This window comes from Sodiomyces alkalinus (genome assembly GCF_003711515.1).
Source record: "Sodiomyces alkalinus F11 unplaced genomic scaffold SODALscaffold_1, whole genome shotgun sequence".
Lineage (NCBI taxonomy): Eukaryota > Fungi > Ascomycota > Sordariomycetes > Glomerellales > Plectosphaerellaceae > Sodiomyces > Sodiomyces alkalinus.
The window spans coordinates 6688427-6704450 of record NW_021167079.1 but is presented as its reverse complement, the minus strand read 5'-3'; the positions used below and the strand labels follow the sequence as shown (position 1 = coordinate 6704450).

At 50.7% G+C, this 16024-nt stretch overlaps 6 protein-coding genes across 6 annotated transcripts; 3 read left to right on the top strand and 3 right to left on the bottom strand.

The window, feature by feature from the left end:
• Window positions 1-2041: 2041 nt before the first annotated feature.
• SODALDRAFT_305668 (homocitrate synthase) lies at window positions 2042-4419 on the top strand (the record flags this gene model as incomplete). The annotated part of the gene is made up of 16 exons (XM_028609016.1): window positions 2042-2427; window positions 2492-2516; window positions 2570-2653; window positions 2715-2730; window positions 2793-2832; window positions 2901-2951; window positions 3007-3078; window positions 3133-3256; window positions 3313-3361; window positions 3412-3456; window positions 3512-3586; window positions 3670-3806; window positions 3918-3986; window positions 4043-4132; window positions 4191-4261; window positions 4317-4419. The coding sequence occupies exons 1-16, from the start codon at window positions 2204-2206 to the stop codon at window positions 4417-4419; spliced, it is 1275 nt and encodes a 424-aa protein (XP_028471366.1). The 5' UTR covers window positions 2042-2203.
• A 985-nt stretch (window positions 4420-5404) lies between these two features.
• On the top strand, window positions 5405-7961 carry SODALDRAFT_42114 (hypothetical protein). Its single transcript, XM_028615356.1, has 9 exons — window positions 5405-6002; window positions 6061-6066; window positions 6134-6167; window positions 6228-6397; window positions 6454-6461; window positions 6515-6664; window positions 6742-6997; window positions 7057-7099; window positions 7155-7961. Exons 1-9 carry the CDS (start codon window positions 5643-5645, stop codon window positions 7547-7549), a joined length of 1422 nt encoding a protein of 473 aa, XP_028471365.1. The 5' UTR covers window positions 5405-5642; the 3' UTR covers window positions 7550-7961.
• Window positions 7780-8552, bottom strand: SODALDRAFT_355772 (hypothetical protein; the record flags this gene model as incomplete). Its single annotated transcript, XM_028613856.1, has 4 exons — window positions 7780-7852; window positions 7940-8100; window positions 8191-8348; window positions 8423-8552. The coding sequence occupies 4 exons, from the start codon at window positions 8550-8552 to the stop codon at window positions 7780-7782; spliced, it is 522 nt and encodes a 173-aa protein (XP_028471364.1).
• A 2107-nt stretch (window positions 8553-10659) lies between these two features.
• Window positions 10660-12008, top strand: SODALDRAFT_327758 (glyceraldehyde-3-phosphate dehydrogenase). The gene is made up of 3 exons (XM_028610512.1): window positions 10660-10812; window positions 11022-11706; window positions 11766-12008. Exons 1-3 carry the CDS (start codon window positions 10684-10686, stop codon window positions 11966-11968), a joined length of 1017 nt encoding a protein of 338 aa, XP_028471363.1. The 5' UTR covers window positions 10660-10683; the 3' UTR covers window positions 11969-12008.
• On the bottom strand, window positions 11882-12741 carry SODALDRAFT_327757 (hypothetical protein). The gene is made up of 2 exons (XM_028610511.1): window positions 12118-12741; window positions 11882-12008 (listed from the first exon to the last, which is right to left on the bottom strand). The coding sequence occupies exon 1, from the start codon at window positions 12595-12597 to the stop codon at window positions 12328-12330; it is 270 nt and encodes an 89-aa protein (XP_028471362.1). The 5' UTR covers window positions 12598-12741; the 3' UTR covers window positions 11882-12008; window positions 12118-12327.
• Window positions 12742-13196: 455 nt separating this feature from the next.
• Window positions 13197-15813, bottom strand: SODALDRAFT_41807 (hypothetical protein). Its single transcript, XM_028615354.1, has 2 exons — window positions 15198-15813; window positions 13197-15121 (listed from the first exon to the last, which is right to left on the bottom strand). Exons 1-2 carry the CDS (start codon window positions 15692-15694, stop codon window positions 13342-13344), a joined length of 2277 nt encoding a protein of 758 aa, XP_028471361.1. The 5' UTR covers window positions 15695-15813; the 3' UTR covers window positions 13197-13341.
• Window positions 15814-16024: the final 211 nt, after the last annotated feature.

The window sequence follows — 16024 nt, the reverse complement described above, 5'->3', positions numbered from 1 at the left end:
GTAATTATTAAGAAGAGTGCTTTATAAGAGCGGGTAAGGGCCTAGTTGGAGCGCGGCGTAGATCCTAAGAACCTCTTCTATAGTGTAGATAAGGGCGGGATCCAGGATAGTTATAATAACCTTCCTAGGATACCTATCTCCCTTACTACCGCCGCTCTCCGAGCTTTTTTATCCCTTTTTCGATAGTTTTTCGCGTAAGCTCTTCTACTTTAGGAGCTTAATCTCCTTCCGTATCTCCTTATACCACTTATTATTAACGTAGGTATTAGATCTCTACTCGTATTTTCCAGTTAAAGTATACTCTAGCTTATTATAGTGCTCTAGCTTCTAAGTATATTCGCGTTAATAGGGGTAATTAATACTCTTCTTCTTAGGCTTTTTCCGCCTTTATTATTATTTAAGCGGTCTCCTAGGGTCGCGTAAATATTATAGCGCGTTTTATTTATAGTTAGAGCGCTTATAATAGCGTTAAACTTATAGCCATATATTAGAAGATCGGAAATCTCGTCGCTATAAACCTCTTTTATTACTAGCTCCTAAAGCTTAGTTTCTGCCTAAATAGACGTAAACTTCTATCTAACTACTATAAGGAAGTTCCGAATAGTAATAAGTCCTTTAATCTTAGCTACCTTTTACTAATATACGCGTCTAATAAAGGTATTCTACTCTATATACTATATAGCCACTTTAGTATTAGCTCGATAAGCGTTTTATAGATACTTTTCGTATACTCGTCTTACCTCTTCCTTTATATAAATACTACTTAGAGTAAAGCTACTCTTAAATTCTTTTATTATATAGCGTAACGTAAAGTATTAATTTTATTTTTTCTCTTTATAGCCGGGATATTTTTTAATAGCCTCTTCGATAGCCTATTAGTAGGTAAAAGTCTTTATAATAGTTTTAAGTAGTTAATTAGTCTTATCGAGCGCCTTAATAAGGCGACCGAGCTTTTAATTCTAGGCTATAGTCTACTAATTCTCGATTTCGGCGAGGCGTATAAGCTCCTGCGTTAAGAGTATAATAGTATTATCGCCCTCGCTTTAGGAATACTATTCGTGTAGTTAATCTAGGGATTTAGGTATAATATACTTAGGACGGTTATCTAGCTAATCCTTTTAGCTAGGATCGAGTAATACCTAGACCTTTATCCTTTACGTATACGACTAGATATAGAAGATCTAATCGGCCTATTACCGCATGGATTTAAGGCGCGGGATACTAAGCGCTTTAGCCGTAATCTTAAGCTTATTCGATATAGTGTTAAGTAAGGGTTTAGCAAATAAGAGCTTATTATTAGGAGAGAGAGTATAGGAGGGCTCCGTAATACTATAGAAGTATATAAAAATAAACGTAGATAATAGATTAGCAGGAAGTTACTGGTTACTGCCACTACCCGGGCTTATAACTATTAAATTAACAGGAGCGTGCTTATAGGGAGCGTTAATTTAGGAAATATATAATTATATTATCTATAAAAGAGAAAGAAAAAGAGGGCGGGTATACGTGTCCTAAATATATCTGCCACCTTCTAAGCGAGGATAGTGGGGCACCTCTAACTAATAGGAGAGCACTATACCGTGGCTCACGTGATAGAATGTGATACCAATGTAGTAATACGTCGTAAATGCGTGAGCCACCGGCCGTGTCCCACGGTCCCGCCGCCGAAGAGGCCGGCTTTCGGCGCCAGCCGCTACGGGTTGCGCCCCTAGCATCTGCCAAGTACGTACCATAGATACGGCTTTTGGATCACACTCGACAACAGAATCAGAACGCGAAATCCGGCACGGCTATATGAGTGTACTCTGGAAAGAGTGGCTGAAGCCAGGATTGAGTCAAGCTTGCAGCCACATCGCAGATTACTAATATATAATTACATAATTTCTGCACATACCGATGGTGTGTTACCTGACGCATGGTCCCTGCAATGCTCCCGATGATGCGTCACATGACTCCGCTCATCGGAATGACTCATCTAGGCTAGTCTGACTAGTCCCCCCGCACTTTTTTTTTTAAGATAATTACGTATGTATGGATAAGGCCTAGATTTCCCCCCATCCGAATCAATAAAAAAGAAAAAAAAGAAAAACCCTGAAAACCCGATCTCAAACCGACTCCAGTCCTTGTGCTCGAATCCCTATGATTTCCAACCCAAGTCAATCCACCTAAGAAATCTCAAGACCGTCGGCAGAAAACCACAACGATGTGCGGAGCCTGTGATGGAAATGCAAATGGCCACCGTGCCGGCGCCAACAACACAAATGGCGCTTTTCAGCACCCCTCCCAAGGACGACCGCAGAACTCCCCATATCAGTCTGTCCAAGATTACCTCTCCAATGTCGGAAACTTCAAGATCATTGAGAGTACTCTTCGTGAAGGAGAGCAGTTTGCGAATGCCTTCTTTGACACAGAGACCAAGATCAAGATGTACGCTCAGTACCCCTCCTCAACACCAGCGTTGAAACGAGTTGCTGACAGAGATGTCATGTAGCGCCAAGGCTTTAGATGAGTTCGGCGTATGTTTCTCCCTTTCTCGTTTGATGTGGAAGTTTCAATCTGATGAATTTAGGTCGAATACATCGAATTGACCTCTCCGGTCGCCTCAGAGCAGTCTTTCCAGGACTGCAAGACCATCTGCGGGCTGGGCCTCAAGGTACGTCATCTGCTGTACTGAAAGATCCATTGACAATATACTAACGATCGATACTTTACAGGCCAAGATCCTTACCCGTTCGTACACCCTGCTGAGATTACCCCACTCACGTATTCCCGCTCGACCTAACACTTTCCAGATGTACGGTGCAACATGGAGGACGCCAAGGCAGCTGTAGCGTGAGTGACCCAAGCTAGATCTGGTCTTAATTGGCGAGTCAGACGACAAGAGAATAACATAAATCTAGAACGGGCGTCGACGGTGTGGACTTGGTAATCGGGACATCGAGCTTCCTGAGGTAAGTGTATTCGTCGACCTACCTGAAGGGCACGTTGCTGACACCCAGTCAACAGAGAATTCAGTCATGGCAAGGATATGGTCTACATTCAGAAGACGGCGCTGGAGGTAATCGAATACGTCAAGAGGTCTGTTCTTCGAAAATTGCTGTCTCCCTACAGAATCTGACTTTGCATCACCAGCCAAGGAGTTGAGGTCCGGTTCTCGTCGGAGGACTCTTTCCGCTCCGACCTCGTCGACCTCCTTACCCTCTACAAGGCTGTGGACGCCGCAGGCGTCAACAGGGTCGGTGTTGCCGACACGGTCGTAAGTTTCTTTATGGGGACTCCGTATGGGGGACCATTGTCTGACAAGGCGAATAGGGCGGCGCTACCCCTAGGATGGTGTACGATCTTGTTCGTACGCTTCGCGGTAAGCAGATGCACCGATATTCGGAGATGAAGAGGAACTAACAACCCCAGGTGTTGTCCATTGCGACATCGAGACGCACTTCCACAACGACACCGGTATGAACAGTGTGACGACCATGTTTCCGTTTCGCGTGCTGACGCAGTTGACCAGGTTGCGCTATTGCGAACGCCCATGCTGCCCTGGAAGCTGGAGCAACCCACGTGGATACCTCAGTGCTCGGAATCGGTCAGTATCCTCCATCCACCCCGAAATCATTCGCCCGAGACGCCTTCGAAGGACCCTCGAGCAGACACTTACATCAAATGCAGGCGAGCGAAATGGCATCACCCCCCTGGGTGGGTTGATGGCGCGCATGATCGTAACAGCGCCCGACTACGTCAAGTCTCATTATAAGCTCGAGAAGCTCAAGGAGATTGAGACTCTGGTTGCCGATGCAGTCCAGATTGTAAGTACCCTCTCTCAGATTCAGTACCCGCTGTTCCAGCATCTCCGCGAGAACCCTGATGACTGGCATGCATTCTATAATATATAGGAGGCAAGCTAATTCCGTTACTAGAACATCCCCTTCAACAACCCCGTGACTGGATTCTGTGCCTTTACACACAAGAGTGGCATCCACGCCAAGGTACATGATCTTCGCCTGCATGCCATTGCTGATGCAAAATGCTGATTCCTTCATAGGCCATCTTGAACAACCCCTCAACGTATGAGATCATCAAGCCTGAAGATTTCGGGTTGAACCGATACGTGTCCTTCTCCAGCAGAATTACTGTATGATCATCTTCTACCAGCCACACATTTTCCGAGGCCTCGCTAACATAATGATCAGGGATGGAATGCCATCAAGTCTCGCGTGGAGCAGCTCGGTTTGAGTATGACTGATGAGCAGGTCAAGCAAGTGTAAGTTCTTCACGAGCCGAGAGACCACCAGCTTCGGTTACTGACAACGATACAGAACTGCCAAGATCAAGCAATTGGCCGACATCCGGCCCCTGGCTATCGATGACACCGACAGCATCATTCGCTCGTTCCATACCAGTCTCCAGAAGGCATCATAAGACCACATTCGTGATTATTTGAATGTATTTTGTATATAAAGATCAGGAAAGATCAGGAAAGATCAGGAAAGGCCAGGAAAGAAAAAAACATGAATGAATTAGATATAATAGAGCCGAATTTCTGGAACATCCAACACAATGGATACTTTACTCCGTGGGCGTTACTTATAACCTGGGTGATGAGCAAGTACGAACGAAGTAGGTGACCTTAAGGGGAAGCACTCCATGTTTGTGAGCCATGCCTTAATCGCCAATTGAAACGCGTACAATGCGATCCAGGGGGATAAAGAAATTCAGGCTGCGAAAAGTGGACTATCAGAAAGTAGGGGAGGCCTACCTTTTAGCCCTCTGGTCGAGTTTTCGGGTTTCAACAGTCGACACCTCGACTTGATAGTGGCTCTCAACGCCTTGGAAACCTGATGTACGTACCATTATTATCCACGCATCAGCCAAGATAAGGTAAGAAAAGGGGCATACCTATCCACTTTCTAGGCGATACGGCGCATCTGGTTAAAGCCCGGAAATAAAAGAACAGTGCATGTCTTTTATTATCCCAACTGAAGCCCAAAAAACACGGTGTGACCTCATCCCTGAGATTTCTCCTCCGCCTAGGGTCTTCATAGCCTTCTTCCCAACGCAAATCGTTAGCATTCGGTTCTGCTGAATTACACCTAATATATTCCATGCCTCCAGCTCACAGCCGTACTTGTCTCTTACTCTTTCAGGCTGTGGTTAGATGAATCACTGTCTACGGACACAAGCGAAGGTATTCATCATCAAGATGCATCTCCATGAACGCCTAAACGTCCCTGCTGACTGTCTGCCTAGTGATTTTCAGTATATTATCGGATTGGAATCGTACACTCGACTGATTCCGGAGTTCTTTCCTTGACCGAACTTCAAACTTCATCACCTAACCGACTCGACTGGACCACCCGGCCTGCCGCCTCACACCTGGACTCGGTGATCGTGGTGTCAACTGTCAACATTCGCAGCGGGCATCACTGAGGCTCTGGCTTCCACGAAATCCCGGAAGGGAGGGCCTCTAACATGCCGCTGGCGGACCTTGGATCGCTGTTTCTGAATCACGTCGTCTTCTTAACCCACCTAGTGTACATCTGCATCTTCTTCACGAATGCCGAGCCTAGCCTTTTACTTCCCCTTTATCTTCTCTCGAAACTCTTTGCCAGCCGGCCAGAAGATCTCGATTCGCCAAGTCCGATATGGCCCCCTCCAGTTCCCAAATGGCACCGGACGTGACGAACTCTGGATACGAATCTCCTACCGAGAACAGCCAGCCGCCTTTCTTCACCTCTTACTTCCCCGACAACGCGCAGTCAGCTCCGCTCGCTTCTGATAGAGGCGCCAACCGCCCGGGTTTCTTTTCTCGGCGCTCCTGTCTCACGCACCCTCAGTCGAGAGCATCGGGAGGCAGCCCGAGCCGTCAGGCGGACGGGGAGTCACAAACTGCGGCTAGTTCCAGTCTTGCCCATTCGTTTTCCGGCGAAGGAGAAGCGCCTTCAAATGCCAAAGTCTCCATTCGGGATCGCATTGCCTGTTACCAGTGGACATGGTTCACCATGGTATGTTTCCGCGTTTTCCTCCTCCATCACCGTTGGTGTGACTCGCTAACCCGTCTAGACCATGGTAGGCGTCCATCCAGACGAGCGAATGAATATTGGCTTTTGAGGCTTACCCTGGAATCTTGTTATAGGCGACCGGCGGTGTTGCAAACGTGATATACGTTTGTGAGTTCTTCCATCTCTTACCATGTGCCTTTCTCTTCTCCGATCTGACTTCCCATCCAGTGTCGTACCGGACCGACTGGCTTGATGGCATCGGCTTAGCCTTCTTCCTCTTCAATATCTTTCTATTTATTCTCAACTGTGCTCTCATAACTATTCGCTTTTGCCTGCAGCCTGGCTCTTTCATGGACTCATTTACAGACCAGACAGAGTCTCTTTTCATTCCATCCTTCGTAAGTTGAACATATTCCAGCACGCATCACATGGCATCCTTTTGACAACCACCTAGTTCGTATCGTGAGTATGGGCCCGGTCTTCAAGGCGTCATCCTCGGTCTAATGTCATGCCAGGATTTCTATGATTCTCATAAACAGCTGCCAGTATGGGGTGCCTCGCGTGGGGCCCTGGTTGCTCCAGACCATGGAGGTCATGTTCTGGATCAATATGGCTCTCAGCGTGATAGCCAGCGCAGTCATTTACCTAATCCTCTGGTCCAGCTTGTAAGCACCTCCCATTATCTGATTGCGGCTCCGAAAAAGAAAAAAAAACCTAAAAACAAAAAACTGATAATTTGTAGGAAATTCCCAATTCACACCATGACTCCCGTCTGGGTGTTCCCGGCGTACCCCTTGCTCTTGAACGGCCCGTTTGCGGCCAACCTCGTCGCCGCTGCCGTTACATCTAATCAAGAGCTCTCCAGCCCGATTGCAGTAGCACTTGCAGCCCTCGCGGTACAAGGAACCGGCTTCCTTATCGCTCTCATGATATCGTCCGCCTTCATTTATCGGCTGATGACCCAGAAGCTTCCTACAGACGCTCAGAGACCCGGTGTAGTATGTGTTCCAGATCAATACCTCGCCGACGTACTGTGCCTAACATGCACTACCTATAGTTCATCTCGATTGGTCCCTATGCTTTCACTATGACAGGCATTGGTAGGTGTATACGACAAGCGCCCCAAGGCTAAATTTTGAGCTGACCAGTTCTTAGTGCAACTGGGCAACCACGCGGACGTGATCATTCCCCAAAACTTCATGGGCGCCGAGCAGGCTGTTCCTATTGTGCGGATCATGTCTCTACTGGTAGGGGTTTGGCTATGGGGTGTTGCCTTGTGGTTTTTCATGGTGTCCGTCGGATCCCTATGGAAGTACGTCAAGCCCGACCGGAAGATGCCTTTCATGATGACTTGGTGGTCGTTCGTCTTCCCCAATACGGCCTTGGCCGCGGCAACAGCGGCCATGGGCTCGGTCTTTGACAACGACGGTCTGAAAGTCCTAACTGCGGTCAAGACGGCATGCTTGGTGTTCGTTTGGGCCATTGTCTTCGTCACCATGCTCAGATCTCTGAAGAATCGCACGCTGTTATGGCCCAAGACCAGCGATTAGAGACAGGAGACGTTTGGACAGGGTTGGCCCACGAAAGGGTCCGCTTGTTGAACAGACCGTAGTTTTTACGGTTACGTAACGGACCGGATTTGACTGCTGGAATTCAACGGTGAGGCCACTTGACGATGAGAATTCAACATGGGCAAAACAAGACCCAGAACTATTGCGTCACGCATTACAAAGGATATATCGTGTGACCTCGAAGGCCTGTATTCATGCCATGAATGGGTTTAGAGGAGGGAAGCTCCCTCGGGACAACTCGGTGTGCTCGGATGAAGTCGGAGATGGGCGTGTACACTGAAGCTGTAGAATAGGGGATGGCAAAGGGCCCGGGCCGGCAAGAGACGGGTAAAGGCGGGGATGATGGCCTAGGGTAGGCGGATTCGTGACAGGTTCTTGGGATCGGAGAAGTTCGCTCCCAAGGAAAGAAAAGGGGAGAAGATACAGAACCGGGCAAGGAAAGGAACCGAAGAGCCGTGATGCTCCGGCGCTGGGCCCCACTCGGGCAGCAGTACCGCAGGACCGGACACAAGATCGTCCTGGCAGGCGGACTAGACGCAGCTCGGTAGTGTAGAGACGAGGATCGAGTGCATCAGGACGGGTAGGGGTAGCGGAAAGGAATGCAGCTATGCATATGAGACCGGGTTAACCCAGCCTTGTGGGTGGGCATGGGGTATGTACGTCGGAGAATGGAAACGATTGCGGACAGGAGGAAGGAAGTAGGGGACTACATAATGTCCCAAAGATCCCGAAGATTCCCACGGGGCTAGATTGTTTGCGCCGACGTTTGTGGGGTAAGCTGATAGCGTTGGGACGTCGCGTGCTACAGGACCTCGGTAATGGGAGGAAAACGGCGTAAGGTATGGAGGTCACGATGTTCAATCTGGGATTCAGAGTGTGACAGTTTGACACCCTGTAGTCTGGGGAAGTGGGATAGGATGAGTGGGCGATGTGTGATTATGTAAGAGGGATTGGAGCCCCGGGCATTGATGATGTCAGCCATCTCAGATCGCCATGACCACATAGGGAGGGGTAGCTTTGTTGCGTACAAGGTGGGGGGTCGTGTCGAAATTCTTTTTTCTTTTTTCCCTCCCTTGGTTTTTTTTTTTTCTTAAGCTGGAGGGGTAGCGAGGGGCAACAGGATCAGAGGGGCAACGAACACATAATCTACCCCTCCTTGCTTATTTTATTAACACCCAATTAGCACGACCACGGCATATCGAGAGAAACAACGCGTAAAAGCAATTACAAAAAAAGAAAGTCGACAATTAGTAGATGGCAATTGCCCGTTCAAATCCTTGGATGACAACAATCTGCCATGACAAACACCGAATGGCACAGTCAATGGACTCGATGTTTGCTTGGAAGGCAGAGTGGTTGACCTGACCTCGTCAGCCTACTAACGGCCCGCAGCTCCTTCCTGGTGCAGGAGGCATTTTTCTTCTTATCATTCCTTCTCTTTGGTTCCATTTAACGGTACCTCCATACAGAAAAATCTAGGTCGAAGAGACCGGCCTGGCCATTCATCTTCAGGTACGAAGCTACTAGTATTAACCCGAGACCGGAATGATTTTTTATCGCGCGCTCAAGTATTAATAACAAAGGAGGATGCCTCCAAGGTAACGCTTTTGCGTCTTTAAGTTTTTTTCTTCTCCTTATGTATATTGTTATTATTGTTTTCCTCCGTATGCAAAAGGAAGAATTGCGCGAATTGTATCGTCTTTATACCTGTGATGGAGTTGACCGGGTCCTCTATCGTATCGTGTCAGCACCTAGCTTTAGCTATGGAAGTATTGTTAGGACTAATCTTAGCTACTGCCGAATCGCGGAAAACAGAATCACCACAATAGTATACTCAATAATTCTCGGCAAAAGGAACCCGCCAAGGAGTTTAATGCGCGACGCTGGAAAAGCATGGCAGACGATGAGGCATGGGTTGGCAGATGGGTCTTTACTGCTGTTCGTGTGTTCCTTCGTCGACGCGATTTTCAAGTCACGACTCAGGCCATAACTACTTGTAAGGTACCGTAGCTAAGGTATGACAAGCTGCTGTCTGTCTTAAGGAAGCAAAATGTTTGGTTCTCAGGTGGCCCAGGTGCAATCTGCGCCCTTCGAGGTCCATATAAGTACCTACCTAGGTAATCGAAGAAATACGAATATAAGGTATTACTCCGTATGCGCGCGAGGGACTTCTCAGACCTGCGTTATTGTGACGTTTCATCGGTAGATTTCACCACGCGCCTCCGAACTCACTCCGAGCCCTTCCTTTTCAACCCCCTCCATCATCCATCCCTCCCACCCCCCAAATGTTGGACCTGCGCTTATCCTTGCCCACTCATCAATCCACGCCCCCCCAAGGGCCCTCAGCCCCTCCCTCCCCTTCCCATCGCAATTGTAATCGGGTTTAGCCTCCTCCCAAGCCCGTTCCATCCAACAACCTGCCGTCTTTGCTAAGGTAGACACAGGCTCTCTCCACTTATCTTCTACGTAATTCTAACTCCAAAGTCGTATGTACAGCGTAATTACAGAGTACTTTTCGTACCCCAGCTAGCAAGGTAAGTGCATTGGTACTCATCTAGGTACCGACCCCTCCTTCCACACCCCGGTCTTGCCCGTCACATACCTCAGGAGGCAACGGACGTCCGCTTGAGTCACCTAATAAAGAGAGCTACCCTACCTTCTTCCTTTTCCTCTGGCGAGATATTTCACCTACTCTTCACTCTTCCACCTTCACATACACGAAGACACACTCCCTACATTGTCGTGATCCAAACCATCGTCTCCAGGTCAGTACTAGTTTTAAGCTTGTTTTCATCTCGACGAACAATAACCTTCTTTTACCCCTCCATTCGAAGCTTCCCCCCCTTTTCCTATACCTTTAGCCTTTGCCTTTTTCTCCTCTCAACCCGAGTAAAAACCCCGCTACCAGCCACTACCATCAGACCATCACTAGAAAGTCGATAACTGTCGACCCCTCCTTCTCGAACAATCTCTTTCCCCTTGTTTTTCCAAACGACAATCCCAACGGAATCCCAACTTTCTTTCCCCTACTGAGCTCTTTCTTGACGGCGACCAACTTGCTAATTTTTCCACCATACGCTCCAGACCAACTCTCATCTCTCATACATACCACAATGGCCCCCATCAAGGTTGGCATTAACGGCTTCGGCCGTATCGGCCGCATTGTCCTCCGGAATGCTGTCGAGCACCCCGATGTCGAGATCGTTGCCGTCAACGACCCCTTCATCGAGACCAAGTATGCTGTAAGTCAACCTCCCTGTATGGAGCTATGGGATAGACAGATCTCTCATGAGCAGTATTCCCACCGTTTAACTATGTGTCTTCACACTCACTTTTCATTTTGCATCGACCCCCTTCCCGAATTTCCTCCAAAAATCGCTCCTGGAAATTGAAATTAGACGAAGCCAGTCTGTTTGTGAAGGGCCGGGCTAAGCTAATCCCCCTGTAATAGGCCTACATGCTCAAGTACGACTCTACCCACGGCACCTTCAAGGGTGAAATCACCGAGGATGGCACCAGCCTCTCCGTGAACGGCAAGCCCGTTAAGTTCTACCAGGAGCGGGATCCCACCAATATCCCCTGGAGCGAGACCGGCGCCGAGTACATCGTCGAGTCTACCGGCGTTTTCACTACCACCGATAAGGCCAAGGCTCACTTGGCTGGTGGTGCCAAGAAGGTCGTCATCTCCGCCCCCTCCGCTGATGCCCCCATGTATGTGATGGGTGTCAACGAGGAGACCTACGATGGCAGTGCCGATGTCATCTCCAACGCCTCTTGCACCACCAACTGCCTGGCTCCCCTCGCCAAGGTTCTCAACGACAAGTTCACCATCGTTGAGGGTCTCATGACCACCGTCCATGCCTATACTGCTACCCAGAAGACCGTCGATGGTCCCTCCGCCAAGGACTGGCGTGGTGGCCGTACTGCTGCTCAGAACATCATCCCCAGCAGCACGGGTGCTGCCAAGGCTGTCGGCAAGGTTATTCCCGCCCTCAACGGCAAACTGACCGGCATGTCCATGCGCGTTCCTACTTCCAACGTCTCCGTTGTCGACTTGACCGTCCGTCTCGAGAAGGGCGCCACCTACGACGAGATCAAGGCTGCTATCAAGGAGGCTGCCGACGGTCCCCTTAAGGGTAAGTCATCATTACATGCTTAAGATGCTCAATCTGTAACCTTGCTGACCATGACGCAGGCATTCTCGCCTACACCGAGGACGATGTTGTTTCTTCTGATCTTCTCGGCAACCCCGCTTCTTCCATCTTCGACGCCAAGGCCGGTATCTCCCTCAACAACAACTTCGTCAAGGTCGTCTCCTGGTACGACAACGAGTGGGGCTACTCCCGCCGTGTCCTCGACCTTCTGGCCTACATCTCCAAGGTCGATGCCTCCAAGTAAATGCATCTTGTCATACTTTCAACGGATGGCGATGTGAAAAGTCAGTCAACAAACTCAGTTGTGCTGGGAGGAAGGGGGAAGAAAAAGGCCAAGGCCAAATCATAACCTTGGACAAAGCAATGAGGCTGATAATAATACATGAAATGAAGTAAAAGCCCGGATCGACACAGATGCGTGACTCTTTTAGGTGTGATGTCAAACCCCCAATATGCGAATGGAGTACGGGGCTCAGAGAGCAGGTTTGCCAGGGCAATAACGAGCCTGATGTTCTTCGCTACACCCTTCCTTTCACTCGATGCGCCTTAAGTGTGACCTTGCTCGGTTGGCGTCAAAATTGTTTCGGTTCTGCGATCGACTGACTACCTAAATTGGGAGTCCAACCTGCACCTACTCGGACACCATATTTCTGAGCTCCGCAGCCCGTAACCGCGAACCACGCCCGCCTTTGCCCTTGGGTTGACGCTTTGCCATTCCGCTGCCCGGGTACCTCCATTGGAACCCGTCCAACAAGTCCCCCGCTGGCCCATCCCTCCAGGTATTCCCGGGTCTACAACTCGGGGAATCCACAGACAAAATAACCGCAAGGTGAGGAAAGAACAAAACGAGGAAGACGAAAGTGTAAACAGCATGGTGACTTTTTCCATGACCTCAGCAAATGGGATATCATCGCGAAAGGGGAATAGAGACAGCGACACGGAGGAAAGAGAAAAGTATAGGAAGGACAAGAAAGAGAAGAGGACAATAATAATGATAATAATAAGGAATTCCACCATCCCTTCTCAAAACGCCAGTTGATATCATTGCCCCATAATGTGTGGCCGAATGCCGGTTTCCCGGATGGCGTATGGCAACGTGCTCTGGGGGGATTCCCCCGCCGTTGTTCTCCACGCCAGGCCCTTCCAGGTGTCCTTCCTTTCATTTTCTCAGACTCGACGAGAGGAACACGCTCTCCTCCTCCCAGACCTCGCCTCAGTCGTAGGTGGTGGTGACGAGGGTGACGATGTCTCGGAAAGAAAGAACGGGAAACCGGGAAAGCCGTGGGATATATCCGTAGAAACGCCTTTTCGTACAGTTGTGTCTTCATCTTGTTCGTATCGCGTTCGCTAGGCGGTGTCGTGTTGTGCTCTTCTGCGCCGTGCCGTTCGCCGTCAAACCGGTCCGAGATGGTGAATGAAATAGGACAAAATCATAATACATGGATGGATTACACAAGAGGTGGTGTGAGGGTCTTCGTCAGCGCGTCTCTGCCAGCGCGTCCTCCGCTGAACCTGGCCTTCCTCCCGCCGTTCGGCCCACGGAGCCATTGCTGCGATAGAGGTAGCCTAGTGGCGACAAGAAGCCGACGGTCTAGCTCGCAGGCTATAGGACCTTCCCTAAGTTCCATTGGCCTGCAAGCTGAGCTCGGGGCTCCAATCGAGGTTTTGTTCGTTGGCCCATCTCCTGACGATCCGCAACCCCAGCCCGACGGCCTCCTCGGCCCCGGTCCACGGGCCAAAGTTAGCGCGCATACGTTGTTCGTCGACCAGACCGGAAGCCTCCGCGGCGGCCTTCCATACCGAAGAGCGCAGGCGTTCGAAGTAGATGATGCGGATGGCGTGGCTGGCCGGGTCGAGCGACCAGTAGCACTTGATGAGCTCCTCGAGGATAACGCCCCTGAGCTGGAGCTGGAGCGCGTCCAGTGCTCGGTGGCGGCCTTCGCTCACGTCATGGCGGATCATGTCGAGCAGGGGGAGAATCGTCTCCCACTGGTTCGGGTTCTGGGCCTTGTTCTCGTGGCGACGGGAATCGAAGACGGCGCGGAACGACACCATATAGGCCATGGCGCTCTCGAGGCAGAGCGCGATGCTGAGCTTGTGGTCGTGGTCGGAGAGGGGCGGCGGTCGGCCGCGGTTGTTTGTCTTTGCCGGGAAGAGCGCATCTCGTTTGTGCTTCAGCTTGCCACCCAGCTCCTTGTACCGCTCGTGACGGTCGCGCAGCTGCCGAATTCGTGAAGGGTCGACCGGTTCCCGACTTTCGTGCCTGGAGGGCAGCCGATCGCCGCCGGGGGTAGCGCTGTGGTGCATGTCGCCAGGGGTGGGCACCTGGGAGCTGGTTGACGCGACGCGGGACATGGAGGTACCGGCGGCTTTGGGCGGTGTCGAGGGGGCCGCAAGCTTCCACGAAGAAGCCATGTCGGAGGTCCTTGGTCTCTTGACTGCGATAGAGTCCCCCACCAACTCCGTTCCGCTGACTGGCCGTTTTTTGGCTACAGCTTGCGGGGGAGCCGCCCCAAGACTAGCCGAGCGCTCTTTCTTTGGGGGTGGAAGGGCCAGGAGGCGCTTGAGGGTTTTCGAATGCTTCCTGCCGCACTTCAATGTAACAATGAAGCGGCGCGTACCGTCTTTCTCTCTGTCTCTGTTCACTATTTTGGGTTTCTCGACCTTCTCATTATCATCTTCTTGCTTGAGCGGCTTCAACTTTCGAATGTTGCCAGCCGAGTCTAATGGTTGTGCCGATGCGACGGTTTTCGCAGGTCCTGTCTTTATTATCCGCGCAAGCTCTTCCTCAAGAGCAGGCGGTAATGTTGGAGACAAGAGTGGGGGGATTTTCACAGGAGATTTCTCTCTCCTGGCAGGTTTGGCCAGGGATGTTTTGGCCGTCTTCACCGACTTGGATAGGTCGCCTTCCTCTTCCTTCCCCCTCTTCTCCTTCGGTCGCTCCTGCGAACTTCCCATGGGGAAGTGGAGAGGAGAAAGAAGCGGCGGCACCGTCGTCCTGGATGATTGCTGGTCGTTTTTGAGAGGAGTGCCTTTTGGTGGCGCGGAAGGGCTGGGCCGAGCGCCGTTAATCGATTCGCCTCGAGCGCGGGTCGGCGGTGTTTCTGCGCGCGAACGAACTGAGTCTTTGGAGATGGCTCGCCCGTTGGGTAGAGATGAAGTGGGGGGCTTCGGGTCTTTATATGCTGCCCGATCTTTCTGCGGCTGCGGTTCTTTCTTCTTCAATGGATCATTCCGGGATGTCCGTGATCTATCTTCGGAAGGCCCAATATTCGCTTCAGGTCTGAGTCTCTTTTGTGCCCTCTGAATCTCATCTGAATCGTCTGCCCGGTTTCTTTTTTCTGGGGTATCTCTGGCTTCTATATTCGCTTTCGGTCTCGCATCGGCGGAGTTGTGTCTGTGGATGATCCATCGTATTAGCTGGGTGGCTCAACTACAATGCTGATGGAGGTGGGACGACGGAAAAAACAAACATCTCGTCATTCGGGCCATCGCGGGGCCTCATCGCGTTGGCGTCTCTTGACGTATCGCGATGATCGATTTTGTCACCGTCGACTTTGCTGACATCCTTGCCGGTCTTTCCACCGGGTCCATCTTTCCGAACCACTACCGGTTTGACTGGGAACCCAGAATCTAACGGCGACTCGGCAGCCTTCCTCTGCTTGTTTTTGTAGTCGCTCAAAGACAGCTTGGTAACGGCCTTCTTCTCCATCCTCACACCAGCCTCCTTCGCAGGGTTGGGAGTTGGTGGCTCTTCGCGCATGTCGTAGTAGGGTCGGGTGAAGAGGAGACCGCGGTCAGCGTTCAGCAAGGTCATGTACTGGAGGGGCTGACACTCGCGCTCCTCGATGAACTTGGTGTTGTCTGGAGGAACGCGATAGCGTTTGTCCGGGCGCTTGGAGAGATGATATGGCCGGTCGGGCAAAAGATTCTGGGTCAAGTACTGAATGGATTTGACGGCGGCATCCATGGTTTAACGGTGATGGCATGCCCCGTAGCATGGGAGGACGCGACACGGGATTTGCGGAGCGTTGTGAAGACCACGGGAGGCTGCAAATTGACAGGAAGCAGGAAACCGCGACGAGGAAACGGTCGGCGCAGCAGGCCGAATCGGAATTCGTTACCGGAACAGCTCGAGCGGCGTGGCGCGAAAACAAAGGGCGTCGTGGCGTGCGTCGCCAGATAGTGAAAGGGTGGGGGAACGAATGAATGATGGATTGGCTGATTGAATCGACGGAACGAGAGAAGGGGGCATTGGAGAAGAGCACAGAGCTCCTCTCCTTAGCCCACAGAATAAGAG

What these genes read in the sequence shown, in the direction of transcription:
- SODALDRAFT_42114 (XM_028615356.1), top strand. Translation starts at nt 5,643, where the DNA reads ATGGCCCCCTCCAGTTCCCAAATGGCACCGGACGTGACGAACTCTGGA. An exon ending in CTAATCCTCTGGTCCAGCTT is followed by an intron (nt 6,665 to 6,741) that starts GTAAGCACCTCC and finishes GATAATTTGTAG; the next exon opens with GAAATTCCCAATTCACACCA. An exon ending in TTTCACTATGACAGGCATTG is followed by an intron (nt 7,100 to 7,154) that starts GTAGGTGTATAC and finishes ACCAGTTCTTAG; the next exon opens with TGCAACTGGGCAACCACGCG.
- SODALDRAFT_327758 (XM_028610512.1), top strand. Translation starts at nt 10,684, where the DNA reads ATGGCCCCCATCAAGGTTGGCATTAACGGCTTCGGCCGTATCGGCCGC. An exon ending in TCATCGAGACCAAGTATGCT is followed by an intron (nt 10,813 to 11,021) that starts GTAAGTCAACCT and finishes CCCCTGTAATAG; the next exon opens with GCCTACATGCTCAAGTACGA. An exon ending in TGCCGACGGTCCCCTTAAGG is followed by an intron (nt 11,707 to 11,765) that starts GTAAGTCATCAT and finishes ACCATGACGCAG; the next exon opens with GCATTCTCGCCTACACCGAG.
- SODALDRAFT_327757 (XM_028610511.1), bottom strand. Translation starts at nt 12,597, where the DNA reads ATGCTGTTTACACTTTCGTCTTCCTCGTTTTGTTCTTTCCTCACCTTG.
- SODALDRAFT_41807 (XM_028615354.1), bottom strand. Translation starts at nt 15,694, where the DNA reads ATGGATGCCGCCGTCAAATCCATTCAGTACTTGACCCAGAATCTTTTG. An exon ending in GATGGCCCGAATGACGAGAT is followed by an intron (nt 15,122 to 15,197) that starts GTTTGTTTTTTC and finishes GATCATCCACAG; the next exon opens with ACACAACTCCGCCGATGCGA.